The sequence below is a fragment of the Palaemon carinicauda genome, chromosome 15, assembly GCF_036898095.1.
Source record: "Palaemon carinicauda isolate YSFRI2023 chromosome 15, ASM3689809v2, whole genome shotgun sequence".
Taxonomy (NCBI): Eukaryota; Metazoa; Arthropoda; class Malacostraca; order Decapoda; family Palaemonidae; genus Palaemon; species Palaemon carinicauda.
The window spans coordinates 95,794,698-95,821,201 of record NC_090739.1 but is presented as its reverse complement, the minus strand read 5'-3'; the positions used below and the strand labels follow the sequence as shown (position 1 = coordinate 95,821,201).

The following is a 26,504-nucleotide window of genomic DNA, read 5'->3' as shown; positions in this document are numbered from 1 at the left end:
TAAGTATATACACACACACACACACATATTTATATATATATATATATATATATATATATATATATACTGCATTCTATATTAAGAGGTTATTGTTATTCTTCTAGTTAATGTTACAAAAATCACAAGATTTTTCTACGGTGAAACATGATTAGAAAGAATTTTAGCTTCTCTTCTGGAATAAAAGGGGGCCTACATCTAGAATAAATTTCATTATTTGCGAACCAAATCTGAAATTCTAGCTTTTTCCGTTATACACAATCATATGAACATTTCATATAAATTCTATGGATATGAAACATATGAGCGTAGATAAATGAAAATAATAATTCTATCAAAATATAAATCATCTGGTACAGATAGAACGTCTATAAAAACCATTTCAGGTCCAACGTGTAATTTCTGAGATCTCCCTCAAGTAACTTTTATGGCATTTTCCCTGGCATTTAGGAATTTAGCAGTTCCCTTTCATAACTGCAGTTCTTTGATTTTGTTATTATATCATTATGTTGCTATGGGAGAGTTGCGATAAATTATTGCAGAGCATTGCCAATGGAAGTATTAGTTATATCATTTGTCATTATGCACATAAACACACAAACACTCACTCCCACTCTCTCTCTCATACACACACACATATATACTGTATATATATATATATATATATATATATATATATATATATATATATATATATATATATATATATATATATATATTTATATAGCATATACTTAATACACACAATTATATATATGTATATATATATATGTATACGTATATATATATAAATATGAGTATGCAAATATATATATATATATATATATATATATATATATATATATATATATGTATATATATATACACACACACACATATATATATATATATATATATATATATATATATATATATATATATATCTATATCTATATCTATATCTATATATATATATTTATATATATATATATATATATATATATATATATATATATATATATGTGTGTGTGTGTGTGTGTGTATGTGTGTATAGTGAAGAGAAAGTAAAGAGTACAATTTTGTGAATGATTTCATAGCGTGAGAAATTTGTTGATATGGCAATGTGGTAAAAATGTTAGCAAACATGAAAGATATTATTATCATCATCTCCTCCTACGCCTATTGACGCAAAGGGCCTCGGTTAAATTTCGCCAGTCGTCTCTATCTTGAGCTTTTAATTCAATACTTCTCTATTCATCTTCTACTTCGTTCTTCATAGTTCTAAGCCATGTATGCCGGGGTCTTCTAATTCTTCTAGTGCCTTGTCGAGCCCAGGTAAACGTTTGGTGAACTAATCTCTATTAGGGAGTGCGAAGAGCATGTCCAAAACATTACCATCTACCTCTCATCATGATCTTGTCCACATATGGCATTCGAGTAATCTCTCTTATAGTCTCATTTCTAATCCTGTCCTACCATTTAACTTCAGATATCCTTCTGATGGCTTTGTTCTCAAATCTACTGAATCTATTGGAGATTGTTTCATTGTCATACCATGACTCATGTCCATAGAGTACCACTGATCTCACTAAACTGATATATAGTCTGATTTTTATATGTAATTTCAGGCGATTTAATTTACAAATTTGACTCAACTTAGCCATTGTTTGATCTGCTTTTTCAATCTTTCACCAAGCTTTAATTCTAAAGACCCTGTATTGGAGATCATAGTTCCTAAATACTAAAATGATTTTACCTTATTAATCCTTTCTCCTTCCAATGATATTTCATCTTCCACTGCATACTCCGTTCTCATCATCTGTGTCTTGAGCCTAACCTTTTGTGATATTTCATGCATTCTGGTAAGCAACCACTGCAAATCCTATGGTGTTCTGCTAACTAGGACAGCATCATCAGCATACTCTAGGTCTGCTAAATTCCTATCACCAATCCAATCCAATCCTTCTCCACCATCTCTGATGGTTTTACGCATTACAAAATCCATGAGGAGAATAAACAACATAGGTGACAACACATTCCCTTTGAGTACTCCACTGTTCACTAGAAATTCATTTGATAAAACTCCATTAACATTAACTTTTCACTTGCTAGGCTCGTGGAGAGACTTAATCAAATTTACATATTTAAGAGGAATTCCTCAGTAACACAGGTCAGTGCACACTATCAAATGCTTTTTCACAGTCCACAAATGCCATCAAAGGGGATTTCTATATTCTACGCATTGCTGAACAACATGTCTGAAAATGAAGATTTGGTCAGTGCAAATTCTTCCTTTTCTAAACCCTGCTTGTACATCTGTCAGCTTTTCATCAATATTTCTCTTCAGTCTCTTTAGAATAAGCATACTATATATTTTCATAACAACTGACGTAAGTGTTATGCTTCTGTAATTATATACACACACATATATATGTATATATATACACACACACACACACACACACACATATATATATATATATATATATATATATATATATATATATATATATATATATGTATATATATACACACACACACACATATATATATATATATATATATATATATATATATATATATATATATATATTAAATCATCAGCCGTTGCTAGTCCACAGCAGGACAAAGGCCTCAGGCATTTATACGGCAGTTTATATCTGCAAATTTTCTTAGCTCTCTAATCCATTCTTTTCTCTTTTTCCCTCTCCTTGATTTGCAGTATTTAGAGACCCATTCTGTTACTCGTTTTGTCTGCCTATTTGAGGGCTTTCGTAAAGGCCTTGGAGCATGTGATGCACTTCTTACAGGATCCAATTCTGTAGAGAATTCCCTTGATTGTGGTAAGGAAGTTGATATGATTGGCCTCGATTTTATTGTTGCCTATGACAGTGTTAATCATGAGGCCCTTGTTTTCAAACTCAATCATTTGGTATTGGGTTAGTCTTGTCTTATCATTATTGAATTTAACAACCGAGTTGTTGTTGATGGTTGCCATAGTTAGTATAGGAATGTGATATCTGGTGTTCCTCAGGGTAGGCCTAGTATTCTTGATTCATTACTTTTCATGTGGTTTGGCCTAGAAAATAAGTTCGTTGCATATGCAAATGATACTACTCTCTTTGCATCAATACAACCTCTTGAACGTACTGTAGGGCTGGGGTTGCTGAATTCCTTAATAGAGATATAGCTTAAATTAGTGCATGGTGCAAATTATTGGGCATAACGTTGCATCCTAACAAAACTCAAAGTATGATTGTAAGTAGGTCGAGGACAGTGGCTCCTCAACATCCGAATCTCAACACTGATAAATTTTCTTTAACTTTGTATGACTTTGAAAACTTTAGGTGTAATTCTCGACAGAAAAATTACTTTTGAGAAACACATTATGTCTGTCTCTTCTTCAATTGTACCAAAAAATTGGTTTATAGATAAAAACTTTTAAGATTTTCGGTGATCAATCTGTTCTGAAGAAGTGTTTTAATTCTATCATTTTACCTTGTTCCAAGTATTGTTATCCTGTCTGGTCGTCAGTTGCTGATTCTCATCTTGATTGGTTAGACAGGAAATTCTTATTACTGATCTATATATTAATTTTTGGCACCATCGTTCAATTAGTTCGTTATGCATGTTGTAAAACATTTTTCTTTCTAATTTTGACAATCCTTTGTATTCAGATCTTCCCGGACAGTACCCTCCTGTATGCAGTTTAAGTAATAGTCAGGCTTTCTTCATCATGAGGTTCAATACTACACAGTATTCTAGAAGTTTTATTCCAGCTGTGACCAATTGGTGGAATGATGCTCCTAATCGGGTAGTTGAATAGGTAGAACTTCAAAAGTTCAAACTTGCAGCACATGCTTTTATGTTGAACAAGCTGACATAAGTCTCTTTTTATAGTTTATATTTGAAATATCTGCTTTAATGTTGTTACTTGGCTTAAGAAAATTTATTTTAATTGCTCATTACTTCTCTTATAGTTTATTTATTTCCTTATTTCCTTTCCTCATTGGGCCACTTTTCCCTGTTGGAGCCTCTGGGCTTATAGCATCCTGCTTTTCCCACTGCAGTTGTAGGTTAGTAAGTAATAGAAATAATAATAATAATAATAATAATAATAATAATAATAATAATAATAATAATAATAATAATTTTCAGCTGTTTACTAATAATCTCAAATATGACCTTAATTACGATAGATTTTAATGTTTACTCTTCTTATAACCAACATAAATTATATGCATAGTAATCATATTAAATGGCGTTCTCTTTACTGTTTCCTTTTGATATTTTTTTCAGGTGTATTACGTGATTTCGGCTTTAATGTTATAGCAGTACCTGCAGGTGCAAGGCAGCGAAGAGAAACCTGTGCATGACAGTGTTCTTATGGGAGAGGATCGGTATCACCATCATTATTCAGGTAAGGAATAGGTTTGGGTTTCAAGCTCGAGTTCTGATAGGGAGAAAACATAACAGGTTCTATGCATGACCACCTATTTTTCTATAAACTTAATGGTTTCTTATAACAAATAAAACACTAACAACAATTGCAAAAACACAGCATTATAAAACAAAATTCTGAGGTCAATGTCAGTGCCGGGAAGACAAAGCACAGAGAGAGGTAACGACATGGGGTAGTATGCCCATAATAAGTAACTAAAATAAATAACTAAGTAATGGTGCTTTTCGATCTAAAAATCCCAGAGGCTAGGAAACGGCAGAACACTAGAGTCAGGGCACCGACATTTTGAGCTCACCCCTCGCAAAGGGGAACTCGAAAGAATTGCAAAAACCCAGCATGAGAAATCTCGAACGAATATAGCATGGCGGACCAACGGATACGCCGTCGAAGGATAGGCTAGGCCTGAATGCGGCAAGTCAAAAGAGAAATCCCAAAGGCTAAAAGGGATGGCAGTACACAAATGGGAGCTCCAAAAAACTGCATATACCTAGCCCCGGAAATACCATTTGATTGCAGCACGATGGCCAAGAACCTAAACGGTCTAAAATACAGAAAAATCGCAAACAAGTGGACAAAATAACTCAGAATAACTAGTATAACTGAGGTAAAAAAAACCCCTAAGGGAAAAGCCACTGTCAACGAATCCGGAACGATAGACCAAACTGACATCAGCGAGTCCGTCTTCAACTGAAAAATTACCATCTCTAAGCTAGGCTAACCGAAACTGACACGCACAAACAAAAAACATAAAATACAAAAAGGCAATGTAAATGCAAACTTAAAATAGAGCCCAAAGCATTACAATGTTTAAAAACTACTAGCTAATGTGAAACTTACACAATAAAACGAGTGAACACGAAAATAAGGACGATCAGGTACGAAACCAGACGCCCAAGCTAGCTGGACTTGAAGCGCTCGGGCTCCCTCAACGTAAAAGCTAAATAACTTTCGCCGTAGGGATCCAAAACATTGACAGCTAAACCAAACTGCAAAGAAAGGTTGGTACTCAACTTAGATGAAGAAGAGGAAGCCATCATACGAAGAAAATCTTCAAAATACTCTGATAAAGAGCGCACAACAAAACAGCACAACAGTAGATTGAAGCTGTGACAAAGGAATAAGTCGCCAGAGACATAAGGGGGCACCATAAGGTGAGAGGATATGTAACGGCTCCTCACTTATCCTTCCCCTTAGTGGACTAGACTGGGTAAAGTCTATTGGGGGTGCAGATATCTATGGTTATCTTAGGATACGTCCCTGATTATACCCGATATCTTCGGATAGTCATTCCGAGGGTTGGAACCCCGTGATACCTGACGGTAATTCTCTTGTAATATCACTCGCAGAAATATTATACATTAGGAAGCAGCCGAAGGGAACTCCCATCAGGACGATATGGCTATCTCACCCAAAAGTAGATTTTTCCAACGTCAAAATCCCTTTATGTTTACAAAAATTATAGTAGTCGCAAATGTCTTTTTCCAATAAGTTTTTCGTCATACTAAGTTAAGCCTTGCTTGAATAATCTCACATCACTTCTTTGTTTCAGATTGTTATATTTTCTATATAAGGCTATTATATTTTGTATTACATATGTCTCTTGTTGTGATACCTAATCAGATCTATATCTAATAACTTTAGTTTTCTGTCACTATCGGAGAAAATAAGTTCCTTGTTCTGTTGCTGTATTGAATCAGATTTATATCATCTCATGTTATATTTCGTCCCTCTGAGATGTTCCATGCTATGCTCTTGAATCAAATCGGCTTTAAATATGGTTTCATTGAATAAAGGTGAAATCACCTAACGACTAAGTCACCTAATCCAAGCCCCCTAATATGCAAAGCCAAGTCCCCTAATAACACTTATGTAGAGATATACCTACATTGCCCTAATTGGTCACATAGAATTATTTTCATATGATTTCTATAAGAAAATAAATGTATTATTTGTGGAATTTCTGTTGACAATACAAGTAATGGCGGAGGATTTGGAGAGAGGTTCGGCGATCGCTGTTCTGAAAATCAAGTGAAAGTTGTCTCCCTTGAGCAGCAGTACAAAAAGTATCACTTGGATCGAAGACCATAAATGCACAATTCAGATTGCATTTGTATATACATACGTATTGCTCAACTGAACCATTTGGTCAATGGCTATCACAATGATAGAAAAGAAAACACATAAAAGATCACGTACGGTATATATCTATATATTTATATAACAAAATGCAACATCATTAACATATCGGCAAATACGTAAGATCCCATGTGTTAATTCTGTACATGCACAAATATTACGGTTTCCCAATAAATTTCATTAGGTGATATTAAATTGTTATTTGTTAACGTTAAAAATCGTATTTTTGTAAAAGTGTATCATTTAAAGAATAATCATAATCCGTAATATGTGAAATATAGTAGTAATTTGGTGGGCCGAGATATCCACGAAAGAAGCGGCCCTAAACCATCATTCAAACAAAAATGTTTTGTTTCTTCGTAACTTTTTATTGTTCATTTTCTTTTATATGTAGGCTATTTCTATGATACTCTTTTATATTGTAATAACGTTTAAATTTATCTTTATGTATAAATAACTATGCCGAAAGAACCAAATCTAGTAAAACTTATGTTTTAGCTACAATGTATTATATATAACTGAACAAAAACTCATGAAATTATAGTAAATTTGGTAGGCCGTAATTGGCCGAAAACTTATGTTTATCACTATTAATAAACGAATTAACCTATCAACTCAATACACCAATCGGTCAAAAAAGAAAAAAATAATATATCTGTTTTTATTGTGAATGTAACATATTTAAAATACATGGGATCCCGGTTGCGATTTTCGTATTGCCCGCAAAGGGAGACAACTTTTACGCCGACTGCAGTCTCGGTCGCAAAATCTTTCGCCATTGGCATTGATATTATATTGACCTTAACAAAGATATTTCTTTACTTATTGTTTAGATGCTTCTTGGCCGGCTGCCAAATCAAATAAATTTAATATAATCTCGTTACCACTGTAGCACCGGAAGAAATAGCAGTTTGGTTTCTCCAGAAAGTGGATTGATATCCTAATCTCACGGTTGAATCAGGCCAACTGCAAAACTTCAAACTTGTAGTATATGATGATAATAATTATTCTCTCTACATACTTTATACATGATAGATCAATTTCAGTGTTATTACTGATATTAAACTATTTTGAAATTTTTATTAATTATTCATATATATATTTTTATTTCCTTTCTTCACTAGGCTATTTTCCCTGCTGGAATCTTAGGGCTTGTAAGATTCTGCTTTTCCAACCAGGGTTGTAACTTAGGTAGTAACAAGAACAACAACGATGATATTGATAATGATAACATTCCTACCGTCGTCGTAGGAATTTTGAAATGAAATACTCACTATTACTAAAAGTGCTTGTGACACCAGAGTTGGTGCATACTACATGGGGTGCAGATGTCAATATTCATATTGATTTGAGAAGCCATGAGTTATTGCACTTCCTTCCTTTTTCCAAATATGTCGTCGCAAAAACATTTAGCAACGAAATATTCTTGCATAAACACTTACCCGGTATTTTGTGTTTTATCATACACACACACACGTATACACAAGCACATCAAATACATATGTATATATATATATATATATATATATATATATATATATATATATATATATATATATATATATATATATATATGTATATATATATGTGTGTGTGTGTGTGTTTGTTTCCTACTCCTGTGCTTCTTTTCTCTCATTTTTTAGATTTACAAAGATAAAAACTACTGGTATTCACAGACAGCGAAGATTTTTTTTTTTTTTTTAACCTTGTCTAGCATAAACCGTTCTTCTGCATAATATGAAGAAATTAATTTTGATTTTGGTAGATTCTATCATTCTACGAAGTGATGTAGGTTTTATTACTGTATATCAAAATATATTTAAGATTCTTGCAAAATATCTTTCCAAAATAGTTTTGTGTGTAGGCCTATATATAAAACCAATTCGTTAGGCAATTATTCAATAAATAAATTTTCCAATACTGCTACATTATAATATGTCAAATGATTGAGAAGACAGATCCGTACGTTTCTATACAAAATATGAAGAGATGTATTTGTAAGAGAGGTGAGAAAGTTTTAAATCTTCATTTGTCCATGACTTCAATCAGGGTGCTGCTTTATATCTTTCTTGTATACAGTTTTAGCGCATGTGTGTGCAGGTGAGCATTTCTTCTCCACTCGGGCAATACCAGAAAGAGAAGTATGGCAATTGGATGACAAATGATACTATCGAGTCTCAGTACAATATCCTCATATATTGTTTTGTTTGGACATCGCTGCATTTCACAGCTCACATTCTCTGCATAGCTAACCTCATTCTAAAGCAGAAATGCAGTACGAGCTATGAAAACCTCATTATCAAACTTAACCATGAAAAAAACCTTCCTTGGATATGTATACATCATTCATCTTTTATCATTTTCACTTTATGCAAATCATCCTAAATTTTCAGTCACTGTTAGCAATCTCTCTCTCTCTCTCTCTCTCTCTCTCTCTCTCTCTCTCTCTCTCTCTCTCTCTCTCTCTCTCTCTGTGGCTTTGACAAGGCTATACCCAATCCTGTTCAATTTCAAATTAGGTAGATATAGTAACTATTTAACTGTTATTACATTTACAGCTATAAAAATGACAGACCAGATAGGGTCACCTTTATAGACATTTATCATCTCAGGGTTCTCTCTAAGATCTTGATAATGCTGATAATAATGATTATAATAATGATGATAATGATGATGATGATGATGATAATGATGATAATAAGGATAAAAAACTATTCAAGTCCTCCCCGAATTTTGTCATTCATAAGTTTACTCCGGAATCAATGATATGGGCAAAGTGTTTTGTTGTTCAGAATATGTAGAATTCACTTCTTATAGCATCTTGACAGGCATTTCTTTTCATTTATTTCACATCACCTAGTTTGCATTTCATTGTTTCCTTAACATATAATTTCTTCATTTCCGATGTTTCATTGTCCTGTGTCTTTTCGAAAATACCACGACTTGTTGAAAGCTAGTTCATTTATTCTCGGAGTAATTTGGTTAATGCAATCTTGCGAAGTAAAGAAAGTATTGATCTTTGTGTCAGGGAAACTCGCACCCGTCATGCGGGTGCTACAACCAAAGCAGCATGATGAATATTTTTCATTCCTTTGAAATAGGCGTCTGCCTTTGATTGGCTCAGATATCCTCTTGATAAGATACGTGATTGGAGGGTCTGCATAGCATTCTGACTGTCTTGGCAGTGAGGGTAAGGACCTAGCGTTTCCTGGTCAGACCATGATCTTTTTTACTTCATTTCATCCTTCGCGATATTCTTTTCATTATTCAATACACGTTTTCACCATACGTAGTTATACAACTAGGTCCCAACATAGAAGCTTGAATTTGGTTATCAATTTTTTTATATTTCTATCAGGAATAGGAGATTCCCTTATACTGGAGTAACTGTCAGCGGGGGTTGGATTTAGTGTGCCTGTAAGGGCGGGTGCGGGTTGGGGTGCACATAAATTTTGTGACTAATCCCTTCCCACTTCTACCTCTCACCGACATGGACAGTGGCAACTATCAGTTGTCTAGGATGAAAAGGAAATAAAAGGAAAACAACATGAAAGCAGATTCTATCATTCAGTAGAACAAAGACATTGGCAAAATTTGCATATTTATATACTAAAAGAAATAAAGCAAATATGCACAGTTTTACTAAATTTGAAAACAGAGAGAGAGAGAGAGAGAGAGAGAGAGAGAGAGAGAGAGATCCAGTGCATTTACTCAGAACTTCATTTCTACATTTTTCTTTTCACCCTTTAGAACAACTTCTTTCTTATTTTCATATCAGCGAAATATGTGACAAAATTGTGAACGTTGATGGACCGTAACACATCATGTTCTGTTGAGAGAATAGTTAGGTTTACAATTCTTGTCTGACACATAAATGAGCGAAGATAATCTTTAATTATTTTCAATTCAGAGGATGCTCTCTCATAAGTGGCAAGTAAATTCCAAGTATTACCTCTATAATTGGAAATGTTTCTATATTGGTTTTATTAACAAGTTATACTTGGCCGTTTCAGTAACCATAGTGACAATCAAAATTTTTTGAATCATAACAGCTAAGTGAACCATTTCATCATAGAGTTCTGGGCTCAAATAATTTGATTACTGTTAAACAAGCTCCCTTGGTGCCCTCTTGTGATATTTGAGTGATGTTACATTGGAAATCAAATCTCTCATTAACTGACCTATATACTGAGATGTGTTTTTGAAGTTCACGTGCCAACAAATCAAGAATGCAGGCAAATCCATTCACATAGAAATTCTCTCTTGGATTGTTGATGGCCTCAGGATTTCTCCCATAATCCAGCTGACCTAAACGAACACTCCATCTCATCATCATTTACTCCTACACTTATTGACGCAAAAGGGGTTCAATTAGCGTTCGAAAGTCGTCTCTATCTTGAGCTTTTCATTCAATACTTCTCCATTCATCATCTCTGACTTCACGCTTCATAGTCCTCAGCCGTGTTGGCCTGAGTCTTCCAACTCTTCTTGTACCTTGCAGAGGCCCGTTTAATGTTTGGTGACCTAATCTCTCTTGATGAAGGATAAGTGCATTAAAAAACCATCTCCATCTACCCCTCACCATGATGTCATCCACATATGGCACTCAAGTAGTCTCTCTTATAGTTTCATTTTTATTCCTGTCTTACCTTGTTAACTCCAAATATTCTTCTGCGGGCTTTGTTCTCAAATCTGCTAAATCTGTTGGAGATTGTTTCATCGTCATACCATGGCTCATGTCCAAACTGTAACACATCTCACTAAAATGATATATTGCCTAATTTTTCTATGTAATTTCAGACGATTTGATTTCTAAAATTTACTTAACCTAGCTATTGTCTGATTTGCGTTTTTCAATCTTTCACTAAACTCTAATTCTAAAGGCCCTGCATTAGAGATCATAGCTCTCAAACGCATACGTGATTCTACCTTATTAATCCTTTCTCCTTCCAATGATATTTCATCTTCCATTGCATATTCCGTTCTCACCATCTCTGTCTTTCTTCTTCTTTTCTTGAGCCCATCAATTTGTGATATTTCATGGATTCTGGTAAGCAAGCAAGGCAAATCTTGCGGTGTTCTGCTAATAAGGAGAGCGTCATTCTCATACTCTAGGTCAGCTAATTTCCTATTACCAATCCAGTCAAATCTTTCACCCTCTCCAACTGTTGTATGCATTACAAAATCCACGAGGGGGATAAATAACATAGGCGACAAAATATTCCGTTGGAGTAATCCGCTGTTCAATGGAAATTCATTTGATAAGACTCCAATAACATTAACTTTGCACTCGCTATGCTCATGAACAGACTTAATGAAATTCACATGTTTAAGAGGAATTCCATAATAATGCAGTATTCTCCACAAAATTGGCCTGTTCGCACTACCAAAGTCTTTTCCATAGTCCACAAATGTCATCAAACGTGGAATTCTATATTCTACGCATTATTGTATAACATGTCTTAAAATGAAAATTTGGTCTATGCAATATCTAACTTCTCTAAATCCTGCTTTTTCATTTCTCAGCTTTACATCAATCTATATCTCTATTCTTTTCAGAAAAAGCATACTATATATTTTCACGATAAGCGACGTAAGTATGATGCCTCTGTAATTATTGCAATCAGTCAGGTCTCCTTTCTTAGCCATTTTCACCAACACTCCTTACTCCCATTCGTCAGGTTTTGCTTCTTCATGCACATTTTACAAAATAATCTTATAAGTATTCTGGTGGTCAATTCAGTTTTAGCCACTATAATCTCAGCAGTTATTTTATCGTATCCAAGGGCTTTCCATCTCTTAAGTTTTTTAATGAAAGCTTCGACTTCAAATACACTGAATTCATTCATGGGCACATCAAGGTATTCCTCAGCTACAGGTATATCAATCAAATTATTCCCTTCATATCTCCTATTCATGACCTTACTAAAGTATTCCATCCAACGTTGGTTTTCTTCATCTTCTGTTGTTATAACAGATACAGCCCTCTTTTTATGGGTGTATATGCTTCTTCTTCTTTGTCCACTCGAGATTTCATTAATAATTCTATGAGCAATTCTCACACCATAGCCACTACGTTTTCTATTTCTCACTATTTAAGTCGTAAAAATATCTGTACTAGACCGTTCTATTCCTTCATTAAGAAACTCTTCAAATCTATCCTTCAGTGATTCCACAAACACTGAAAGAGAATTCATAAGGATGACAGCAGTAGTGAAATCAGTTGCTTAAAACCCCTGTGTCAAGATAATGTGTATACATTATGTTTTGTGTCTTCTTCAAGGTTTTCATTTGCAATTCTATCCAGTGCATTAGGAATTCCACATTATCCTTTAATAAGGGCCCTAATATATTTATAGTGTGCAGACTAAGGGGTGTCACTTGAATTTTTTGCACCCTTTCGTGAGACGTTTTTTGAAAGCAGAAAAGAAGACTTAATTTTTCAACAAATTAAAAAGAAAGGCCACAGCTGACCTACAGGGTCCAACAGGAGACTGTTACACCAAACTGAGAGAGTGAGCAAAATATGGAACAAATATTGTCAAAGATTTCCCCTTAATAATGAGAGCTTGCATTCCACCATATCTACTACTCATATTTGCTGCGTTATCATAAGACTGACAGCGGCAGTTTGCAATATTGATATCAACTGCATCAACTGCCTAAAACTATATTATTATAAAACTGTAATACCGGGTGACTGCTCTAATTTTTTTAGTTATATTATAGTCTTGGCTTACAAGACAACAAATTGAACATTATTGAATATTCAAAGCAAGTTAGATATTATAGGCTATATTAAACCTAAACTATTTGACACAGACTATTCTTTGTGCTTGCTTTCCCTAAGCTAACATTATTAATTCTTTGTAGTAGACAAAGCTGTTTTCATCACTTTACAAGACTAACATAGGGCATATGCTGTATGATAGAAAAATAGCATGATAGAAAAATAAATGAAATAACAGTGATGATAAAGATAACAAACTATTATTTCCAAGGGCAGGCCACTAAATCGCTTTGCCTAACAAGTATAAGCTTAACCCAATAACTAACATAAAGATAAATTGTTTTCTCCTTCATGTAAAGCACATCCTAACAGAAGGTTACTCATAATAATACTGTTTAGTTATTGATAAACATATAGGTTAAGTTAGGAAATACAATTAGCCTACTATACAAAATGTACTTTATTGTAAGCTTTAAAGCTAGTCATATAACTTTCCAATTTCAGTAAGTTGCAAATATCAGTAATACAGAAGTTAACATCTATTCAGATCCCATAACAAACCAATTTTATTTTGCAAAATAAACTTGTGATCTACACTAATCTTGGTAATGATATGATAGAAAACACATTAGTACACTAAATAAGAGGACAACTGATTTTCAGACAAGCAGAACAATTGAAGAATATTGAATATGAAAACTAACGGTCTCCTTCTCAAATGATGGCGTGACAAATCCTCAGTGCCAGTAGTTGCCTCAGGTTTCAGTATCTTTGTTATATCTATGCACATTATCCAGGTATTCAGCAGGAATATTTCTTAGGATTTGGCCATGTTTCAAAATGTGATCCATGCTTCTTGCGAGTAGGCTATTTCATGCCTCTTTGATCTTTTTAAAGCATATCTGTAATAGGTGTGACCTTTGCAATTCTTTTTGTGTTACAGCAATATATGATGCACCTTACAAGATCTCTTTTGGTTTTGGTTTCCCTTTTCTTAGCCACTAACTTCAAGGATGCTTCATCTACTATATTCCTACCAAATGAAGCCTGCTCCCATCATTGCTTTAAATATCCAAAGGTCTCTTACGTACTCCCAAAACTAGCTGGGTAACTGTATTAAGAACTATTCAAAACAGCCTCTTGCTTCGATTCTAAAACAGGGATATGAGAGAGTTCTGTAAGAAACACTAGTGATCAAAATAATACACTCTTTACAAAAATAAATATATGCTTTAAAAAATTATAACACTTTAAAAGAATTTATAACAAAAATAAATCACTCGGAATATTAAATCTGAACAAAACCTTATACTAAGACAAGAAAATATTACACTGTGAAAATTATGTAAGCACTAGACTCGAAATATGAAATCTGAACAAATCCTTAGACTAAAGTGGCCCTCACATGCTCAAATTTTTGGTCAAATTTTTTTATGTCAAATTTTTTTTATGTCAAATTATTTGACGGTTTGACGTTCGCCCTACATGCTCAAACTTCTCATCAAATTTTCCTTTTGCTCCCGAGTGTCATCATGGATGCATATACAGCATTGGCTCTTGGCTTAGTGTTGAAGAGCACACAGAAACGAAAGTGGGCCCAGCAATGGTATTTGTGTCGTGAACGATTTGGTCATGCTCCTTTATTAAATGAACTGAGAATTAGTGAACCTGATGTTTTCAAGAACTTTCTTCGCATAGAAGGCTTTGACAAACTATTAGATCTTGTGAAACCATATATAACCAAAGAAAACACAGTTATGCGTTGTGCGTTATCACCATTCTCTGCAAATAAACATGAATAACTATGAAATTTGTATAAATACCTAATTATGTTGGATAAGCTATGCAGCAGTCACTGAATGCAACTAAATAAAGTATGCTTAATAATATCACTTACCTCTTCAATCGATTGTATTGTGCTTCACGATGAAGCCGGTGTTTCATGGTCTCTCAGGAACCAAAGAGCATCAAAACACCATAGTGACGGCTCATAAATTTCATCTGCTCCTGCTCCAGATCTGCTTGAGTCTTTTATTTTTTTTTTTATTCTTTTCTGAAGCTCATCCGCAGTGAGTTTATTTTCTTCTTCAGCTTCTCCTTCGTCCCTTCCGGATAATAATCACGGAATTTCTGTAGAAGAGTCTCATATGCCATATCTTTTTTATTTCTGTCACTATAACAGTCACTTTTGATGTTACACAGTTGTGGTAAACTTCTATAAACATCAAAAAGCTCAAGAAGAAATTTCTTTTCATGTTTTCTTGGAGCCATGATGACGATGAGCCATTCACGTCCTCCTCAGATTATGTCTAATCGCTAACTAATTTGCGCAAATTATTGCTAGGTACCACACACGCACAAATTATTTCATGTTGGCTCCAAAAATATCTACTGAAATCAGATTAGTAAAAAATTTGACATCAAACCTTTTAGGCCATCAAATCATGCCACACACGAACAAATTCATGTCAAATAATTTGACATAAAAAAATTGGACCAAAAATTTGAGCGTGTGTGGGCGCTTAAGATAAGAAAATATTAATTATGAAAATTATACAATCACTTGCTTCACTGGAAATTAATTTATAAAAATATCTAATCTAGATAATTAATGAAAATATTCAACTTTTCACACTAATAATTACACTTATTGAAATTTACACAAAAGTAACTGATAAACTTGAGAGTTTTTAGCTCACACGAAGTACTCGAACAAATAGCAATACAAATACACTTCACGTTCTTACTTAAATCTCAAAGGGCTAATTATAAAGATTTATATAATACCAGCACGCGCAATAACACAATAAATTTAAAATCACTTTCAAAGGTTCATTAACCTTTTAGCACACTACACACGATATATGTTGGGCAAAAAACTTATTCACTTTGGAGAGGACACACACTCGAGGTACTTGAGGAGAAAGAGAAGGTTGGCTCTTCTAGTGGGACAGGCTGGTACTCTTCTCGGGGAGCGCATATATTGACTTAAAAATTCTAGATACTTCTAGGTCAGGAGGTCTAGAAGCTTGGGGAGCTGTGCCTATTGGCGAAGGTTGCCTACGATCACATATTGAACAGAAGAATCTAACCTCACTTGCAAGGCAACCCTCTCTCTGTAACTCCACCCACCTCTGTTCTCAGAACAATGAAGAAAAAAATAGAAGTAACCCTGGGGTTTGCGAGAATATCTCAAACACGTGGAAAATATAAGAATTGAGTATTATATCGCAATATCTAATGAAAGCATACAAAAATTATACAAGCCCTCGTTCATACGTCGTATGGTTCGTTCAGCACACTTGATCGAGATTGCATAAGACTTCGTAACAAAATATGTGAAATAAGAAGTTAATTCTTGAAAATAACATATATTTACATATACTGACTTGAATGAAAAATACAATGAAATAAAAGATGAAAGTTTTACGCAATTTACATACAATTACCTACGTGAAAGGAGCTCGCCTTATGAGCTGGCTATACACCTCGTAAATACACAAATGAAATGCATGAATATAATATTTACTGTACACTAAACCAGCTTCATAAGAATATATATATATATATATATATATATATATATATATATATATATATATATATATATATATATATATATATATATATCCAGGGACATTATGTGTCATGTGATTCAAATGTTATTAATGGTGCATGTATTTGAATTGCAAAATTATGTAGATTTTTTTTCATTAAGAATGGTGAAAAATTTATACAACCTTCAAGATTTCAGGTTTTATTTGTAATGTTTTTGAAATATCGAGTGTTTTCCTTACGTAAAATATACAAATAATGGTGAGGGGTAGATGGATATGGTTTAAGCATGCTCTTCATACTCCCCTAAGAGAAATTAGTTCACTTTCATTTGGGGTCCACAAGGTACTGGAAGAGTTGGAAGGTCCAGGCCTACATGACAGAGAACTATGAAGCGTGAAGTAGATGATGATGAATGGAGAAGTATTGAAAGCTCTAGAGACGACTGGTAGAATCTAACCGAGATCCTTTGCGTCAATAGGCGTTGGAGGATATGATGACGAGGAAATATACAAATAAATAGACGGTCTTAGAAATTGGTAACCATTATAAATCATCTTATGCACTGTCATAGAATCGGCATATGATTGCAATGAAGCAGCAACCCGTACATATTCCTTCGTGGTAGGGGCTGTGCTGTTAGAAATTCGTAATGTGGTTCACATAATTCCTTTGACAAAATGTGAAAAGCTGTAATGTTATAAAGAAAGTAATAATAGGTTTGGAAAATTTTGATTCAAAGTAATGACTGTCATTACTGATAATAATGCGATGAATAGAACAGAAATCCTGTATTTTGCAATCCAACTACAGGTATCCACATTCTATCCCCATCTAGCTACAAAATGCTGACTTATGTCTTTTAAGTTTGGCACCCTAAATATACTGAAATGTATTACAAATAGATTAAGAACGATTGCAACCGTCTAATTATAATGTTACAGCACACTTTACAGATTTTTTTTGTATTTGGTGGTCAACAGTTAAAGTAAAGTCGATATCTAAAAGGGAAAAGAATTCATAATGAATACTGTGCCCTACTTACGTATGATGAAAATTATTCGAAATATGATTTCTTGTCAAGGTTTCTTAGGAAGACGGGTTAGATACTTGTGAGAAACTTTCTGGAGAAAAATTGACAAAAAATACTTTTACAGCCTGTGATACTGTACAGAATATATATATATATATATATATATATATATATATATATATATATATATATATATATATATATATATATATATATATATATATATATATATATATATATATATATATATATATATATATATATATATATATATATATATATATATATATATATATATATATATATATATATATATATATATATATATATATATATATATATATATATATATATATATATATATATATATATATATATATATATATATATATATATATATATATATATATATATATATATATATATATATATATATATATATATATATGTACAGTATGAGAGGCTGTAACATAGCCACTGTGAAAGTGTCTCTATAGTCAGGTCGACCTACTGTAGATGATGCAGGCTGAGGTTGAAGAGGCCTTCTCTCCCGGTGGTCATGGCTATATCCACCACCAACATTGTGGCAAACAAGCTAATTCTGATAGCTAATGGATCTAGCTAACAGAAAAAAATCACCAAAAATTGTGGCTATGGGTGGTTGGGACCTTTTCGGTTCTTTGCCAATGTACTATTCCATATGAAGCGCCAACACTGATGAGGATAACTGTCAAGAATCTGTAAGATGGATGGATGGTGCAACCCCTTTGGTCATGGTCAACATACAAGAGAGAGAGAGGCCCATATGTGGGAGTGCTGCTGGGTGGTAACTGATAGACGACGTGAATGCAACTAACTTTATTTTAACGTTCTGAGGAAAAATGTTACAAAAATTCAAACAAAACAATTCCTGAAAAGGCAGGCTTAAACAGATTGCTATCAGCGCGGGGAGAGCGATATGTTAAAAGAACAGAAATACCGTTACAGTGAATGAACGTGGGTGAAACAGTGTGGTACATGTGTCCCCCCCTAAAAAAGAAATGCGTGTGAAATAGGGCGCCTAACTCTGGAGAGGCGCATTGCAAGAGGGTCATCCTGTAGGAGATACGCGGGTTGAGTAAAAAGGCCTTCGTTGTTCGATGGATCACGATGAAAGGGCTTGAGTAAGGGGGCATTAGCAGTGGTTTGCTGGTGTCATTCACAGGAAAACATGTGTTGCCTTATGCAAATGTGTCGATATGTGTTGCTTTGCTGGGGGTTTGTAAGTCTAACAGCATGGAGAAAATTTTCCTACACCATGACGTAGACGCTGGAGATTGTAGGAAGAGGTTATCAATGGAAAAATTTTGGTACGGACGACCAACGGGTCACATTACATCATTTCAGCTGCCAAGACATCCATGGTCTCCTTAGGAGTGGTCCTTAATCCCAAGAGGACACAGGGAAGCTGAGTAAGCCAGTTGGAGTTATTGCATTGGGACATCAAAGCTGCTTTGAGGGTGTGCTGAAAAGGTTCAACCATTCTTAAGCTGCATGGATGAAGGTGGCTGTTTAATGTATAATGATGCACAGGAGATTCACAAATGATGTCCACAATTGAGAGGTGAAAGTGGTACTCCTCTTGGAAGCGATATGCTCAGGGATACCAAATTTTGCTATCCACCCCGAGAATAAGGCGGATGTACATGAGGTGACATTGCAGTTTGTATGGGGATGACTTCAGAGCAACGAGAGGAATGGTCAATGACAGTAAACAAGTAACAATGTCCTTGTGATGTGGGTAGGGGACCTACTACGTCGACGTGAATGTGGGTATAACCACACTGAGGCCAAGGAAAGGTGCCCACTCCTGAATCCGTGTGTCGATGTACTTTTGAAGTTTGACAAGAAGTACAGGCGTGAACTGAATCCTTAGCATCCTGAGTAATGCCGTGCTAAATGAACTTCATCTTCAGTAGCTGTGCAGTAGATAGACGCAAGGATGTGGGAGGCTGTGAGTGAAATCAAACACCTGTCAGCACATGGGAGCAGGTATCCATGGTCATGGTCTACCACTACTGCCGTCACAGGGAAGGGTGGCATTGGAGTTATTGAGGGAGACATCTTCCCAATGGAGGGATGTGCAGGATGTCATACAAACTTGGTACTCTAGATCTTTTTGTTGGGCTTCTGCCAAAGCATTTTAATCCAGTTCCAAGTGAATGGTGCCCAATGAGTTTATATACAGGGCATCGGCAACAGGATTCATTTTCCTAGGACGTGTTGAAGGGTACAATTGTACTCAGCCACAGCGGGGAGAAGTAGGAGTTGACGGAAAGACCAGGCGTTAGACGAAGTGTGTACATTTTAAGAAGTGGAGAAAGTGATGTGCAGCCAAAATGCACTGGCAGCAATTCGTGGTGAAAGGTAGAGTAGCTGGATTCCACCTTGAACAGTTTTCTACTAAAGAAGGCCAATGGGCAGGGCAAGCCGTTGACCACCTATGCGAGTATTGCACCAATAGCAAATTTTCTGGGATTGGTAAAGAGAAGGAGAGGGCAATGTGGCATGGGAAAAGTGAGAAAAGCAGAGATTGACAGGGCATTCTTTGCGTTGTAAAAGGCGGCTTCTTGAAGGGGAAACCACCTCAGGTCTTTTGGCTAGCCTTTGAGGCAAGCATAGAGTTGGGCAAGAGTGGCGGTGATTGCTGGCAAGAAACACTGATAATAGATGATCATTCCCAAGAATTCTTGCAGCGCTTTGACGGTGAAGGGCGTGAGAAATTTCTGAATGCTGATACCTTCTCAGAGAGGGGGTGGACTCCTTTTTCAGTGATGCAGTGTCCTAAGAACGATAGTTCGTTCGTATCAAAGGTACACTTATCGTACCGGACTACAAGGCCGTTCTGTTGTAGGCGGTTGAGCGTGATGCGTAGGTGATGAAGGTGTTCCTCTTTGGAGGAAGAGAACATCAACATAACATACACAGAAGGGGAGGTCCCCTTAGATGCAATTCATGAAGCATTGGAAAGTGGGGGCCACTTTCAAACGCCTCATGAATTGCGAAGGCCAAGACATGTGTAATTGAAGGTGTATTTACTGAAAGGGGTGGTAATGGTTGTGTTGGGTAGGATTTCTAGGCTCATGGGTACCTGATAATGAACCTTTTAGGATGTCGAACGCAGAGAAAACATTTGCTTTGTGCAAGTAGTAGGTCAAATCAGCGATATTTGGGAAGGGGGAGTGATCCGGTTCTGTATGCATGTTTAGAGGCCTGTATTCCCCACAAGGGTGTATGGAGCCACCTTTCATCAGGATGACGTGCAAAGGTGACGATCAAGGGCTTGAGGCCATTTGGCAAAGGCCTATTTCTTCCATTTTGGCAAATATTTGTTTAGCAGCTGCCAAAGATCTTTAACCACTAGAAGCAAAGCTGATACTTATACAAAACCTATAAAACCAAGAGCATTTTACGAGAATATAGAATTAAACATTGTTTGATTCACAATTCTTCTGGTACTGTCAAGAAAATGTTTATAGAATATATAACTGACATTATGTTTAAATTCATAATAACATAATCATTTCATTTCTATATATAATGAAAAACATATAACTTGGTAATGTGCATTATTTCGGAAAGCTAAATGCATTTCCAAAATGCATTGCCAAAGTAATAGCTGAGAAGTTACTAGACTTTTTTACCAAGTTTGGTATTCCGAAATCGTCTAGAGTGACCGAGAAACAAATTTCCCTTCAAAATTGTTTCAGGACGCGATGAAACTGTTGGATGTGAGACAGCAACTGTCTACTGCCTGTCACCTGGAAATCCAAGGTGCATTAGAGCAGTTTAATCAAACTATAAATTGGATGTTAATATTGTACTGCAACGAGACAGGAAATAAATTAGACATCGTACTACCTTTAATGTTATTTGAGGTACGCAATGCTTATCAAGAAAGCATGGGAAGAAGCCCTAATGAAATGGTGTTTGGACGAGAAGTAAGAGGACCAATTAAAATGTTGACAGAAAAATGGAAAGAACGAGAGGAAATGGATGGAGAATATGTCAAGTACTTGAGGAAAAGGATCGGTGAGATAAGAAAGTTTTCCCTCGAAAACCTGGAAACAAGTCCAGGAAAAAGTTTCTAGAATGACTTATGATGCATATAAGGGCCTACCACTGCTTGGGAGAGAGAGAGATCCAGCTTGACATTCCGACAGAGCCATACGTCCGACAATCCTCTCTCCGGCATCTATCCAGCCATTAATTGTTTTCTCTCAAACTAGTATAATGCTTTCAAACATTTGTGTTATTTTCTGTTTAATTTAAAAAAGTGATGTGAATTTATTTAAGTACATTTATATTGTAAAATCTATTTTTGTGACTTGTCCTTTGTGATTTGGTTAAAATGTAGAGTGTATTTATTTTTGCATAACCGTTCTGTAACCTTGTGTGAGCCCAAAGGCCATAAGTGTGACAGTTACGTAAATGTAAAGGTATAATTACTTTCATTTTATATGGTGTTTAAGTGTCATTTTTTTTTATAAATTGTCAAAATTAATTTTTTTCATAGGTTAATTTTTAGTAAAACAAGTGATTGTATTTTCCTTGTAATGTCATTTTGTCACAAGTCTAAGGTGTAGTTCAGATTTAAATGGCTAGTGATTTATTTTTGGCATTTTTTTTCTAATTGTTATTTTCATACAATATATATATATTTTTGTAAAATGTGTATTATTTCGATCACCAATTATTAATTCAGGGACTTCATCGTACCCCTGACTTAGAACTGAGGTAAGAGTTTGATTTAATAGTAGTTCAAGTTAAAAGCTAAGTAATTCCCCAGTTTTGTTTTGAGAGTAAAGTAAAGAGACCTTTCGATATTCTGCTCAGAGTTCATATATATTAACGTCTGGTAGTTACTCTATTATTCTCAAAGCTTGGAGGTATTCTCGTGTGTATCAGATTTATGTAATATAACGCAGGTGACTTTAGAGCTTGGGAGTTGATGTAATTCGCTAGCCCTAATATATATATATATATATATATATATATATATATATATATATACATAAATATGTATATATATACATATATATATACAGTTATATATATATATATATATATATATATATATATATATATATGCATATATATTGTATGCATGTACATAAATGTACATGTATACATGTGTATATATATATATATATATACATATATACATATATACATATATATATCCATATATATATGTATATATACATATATATATGGATATATATATATATATATATATATATATATATATATATATATATATAGACATACATGTATGTATATATACAGTACATATATATATATATATATATGTATGTATATATATATATATATATATATATATATATATATATCATATACATATATATACATATATATATATATATATATATATATATATATATATATATATATATATATATATATATATATATATATACATATACTTATATATATATATATATATATATATATATATATATATATATATATATATATAGTATATGTACTATATATATATATATATATATATATATATATATATATATATATATATATATATATATATATATATACAGTATATACACATATATATATATTCATCAACATCATCATCTCCTCCTACGCCTATTGACGCAAAGGGGCTAGGTTAGATTTTGCCAGTCGTCTCTGTCTTGAGCTTTTAATTCAATACTTCTCCACTTTCCACTTTATAGTGCTAAGCCATGTAGGCCTTGAGCTTTTAATTCAATACTTCTCCATTCATCATCTCCTACTTCCCACTTTATAGTGCTAAGCCAAGTAGGCCTGGGTCTTCTAATTCTTCTAGTTCCTTGTGGAGCCCAGTTAAACGTTTGGTGAACTAATCTCTCTTGGGGAGTGCGAAGAGCATGCCCAAATCATCTCCATCTACCCCTCATCATGATCTCATCCACATATGGTACTCGAGTAATCTCTCCATTAACATTAACTTTGCAATTGCTATGTTCATGAATAGACTTAATCAAATTTACATATTTAAGAGGAATTCCATAATAACGTAAGACTCTCTACAAAAGTGGCCGGTGTACACTATCAAAGTCTTTTTCATAGTCCAATATATATATATATATATATATATATATATATATATATATATATATATATATATATATATATATATATATATATATACATATATGTGTGTGTATATATATATGTATACATATTCATACATATATTGTTTGTTTTTATGCAGGAGGAAAAGATGGCATAACAAAATGATTTAATGATAGATGGAGGAGTTTCCATAGTAGTAAAACAGGCTGAACTCTACATCAAATGTCTACAAGAATGATATATACCTACGTCTTGGAAAAACCTTATGATTATTGAAATTATAAAAAGGAGACACAAAAGGCTTAAAAATTTACCGCCAAATAAGTTTACAAAGACAGCTAGACTTTGATTAATCAAGAGAGCAGGCAGGCTTTAGAAGTGAGTATTCAACAACTGACCATATCTGTGTATTTAACCAACTAATGTAAAAATCAACGGACTATGAGAAACCACTATATATGACAATTGTAGATAGGTAGAAAATTTCTATTGAGGAAGGAGTTAGATAGGGAGACCACATTTCTCCTAAATTAGCCACAGGAAGCCTAGAAGAATTTAGATTGGGAAAATGTTGGAATTACAGTAATATTAATGTGGAATATCTCGAAAAATTAAGAATTGCAGTTGACATAGTTGTGTTTGGTGAATTATTGGAGGAATTACAAAAGATGATAGAAAATTAGAATAGAAAAAGCAGAAAAGTAAGACTGAAAATGAAAATGAGTAAAACTAAGATTATGTTCAATGAAAATGCAGAGACAACAAATAAGAGTTATGGACGAGCCTCTAGAGGTTCTTGATGAATTTACGTACTTAGGACAGAGAGAGTGTTTCCCAAGGACACGAAACCGAAATTAAAAGAAGGATAATCATAGGATGGAGATCATTTGGTAAACAAAATGAGATTATGAATAGTAAAATCCTACTTTCTCTGAGAAGAATAGTATATGATGAAATGGTCCTAGTAGTATGAACTTATTCATCAGAAAGTTGGAGCCTTACTAAATCCTTAGAACATAAACTAGTTACAGCTCAAAGGGCTATCGAATGAATAATGATAAGAATAACACTAAAAGACAGAAGAAGAGAAACATTGATACGAGAGCAGACTAAAGTAGAGGATATACTAACAACATGTAAGAAAAAGAACATATAATTAGAATGACAGACAATAGATGGACATTAAAAATAACAGAATGGGTCCTTAGACATTGTAAAAGACGCAGGGGAAGGAAGGGAAGACGGTGGAATGACGAACTATGAAAGTTTGCGGGCGTGGAGTGGCACACAATGACTATAAACAGACACAAGTGGAAGGACATGTCTGAGGCATTTATTCTGCTGTGGACTAGTAACGGCTGATAATGATTGTCATACACACACACACACACACACACACACACACACACACACACACATATATATATATATATATATATATATATATATATATATATATATATATATATATATATATAATCTGTGTGTGTGTGTGTGTGTGTGTGTGTGGGTGCGAGAGAACGTGTGTGTGTGTGTGTGTGGGTGCGAGAGAACGTGTGTGTGTGTGCGTGTAAGTAACATATCCTAGTTAATCCCAAGACTGACTTGTCTGCATCTGTGTGCGTTATATACGTGCACGTACATATGTGAATATATGCCAGTGAATACGTACCCAAGTACGTGCACAGATAATTACAAGAGAAAAACCAATAACGCTGCAACGGGCGCGCAGCAAATGAAGCAAAACTAATTACGTTAAATGAATGGCCGTAGCAGCGAAGCATATCATTAGTCTGTATTACTAAAGCATTGTTTCTAATAACTGTTTATTGTAGGCTTCTGTTCTTTATTAATGATATTCATCTCTATAGGATATATCACGTCTTTGTGATGATTACACATCTGATTTTATTCGTGATGAAAGTATTTTTCTTGCGAAATATTCTTGGATTAGCAAGAAAGCAAAACACTCTTTCTTCCTTTATTAAACCTGTCATTTCATTCTCGTGTCCATTGAATAACCTTCAATAATATGAACATATTAGGCATTACATAGGAAATATAAAAATTATTCCATTTTCAGTGAATGTAAAATTTTGTATCCTCTCTACAATGATTTATTTATCATTTACAAAATTTAAGAAATTTTCCTTTAACTTAAGAAAAATATTAGTCTAAACATTTCTGAGTAGTATTTCTGATTGAATGTTGATAGAATATTAGGATATGAGTCATCGCTAAATTGAGTAAGTGTATGAGAATTATAGTTATTAAATATCAGGATTCCCTTCAGAGCATAAGGAAAAATCGTTTCATCACATAAGCGAGTTCTACACACCCATATGAGCAACGTAAAATTACTTTTACTATTATCTGTAATATACACATAAAATACGCACGCCCACACACACATATATTAAAATATATAAATATATGAATATATATATATATATATACAGTATATATATATATAT

At 34.0% G+C, this 26,504-nt stretch overlaps 1 protein-coding gene across 1 annotated transcript in view; it reads left to right on the top strand.

The window, feature by feature from the left end:
* The window catches only part of LOC137654341 (uncharacterized), an 899,747-nt gene that overhangs the window by 272,523 nt on the left and 600,720 nt on the right, over nucleotides 1-26,504 (top strand). The window contains exon 2 of the mRNA XM_068387958.1: nucleotides 4,276-4,396. Coding sequence (XP_068244059.1) covers nucleotides 4,363-4,396 — 34 coding nt within the window. The 5' untranslated portion in view covers nucleotides 4,276-4,362. The remainder of the gene's footprint in view (nucleotides 1-4,275; nucleotides 4,397-26,504) is intronic.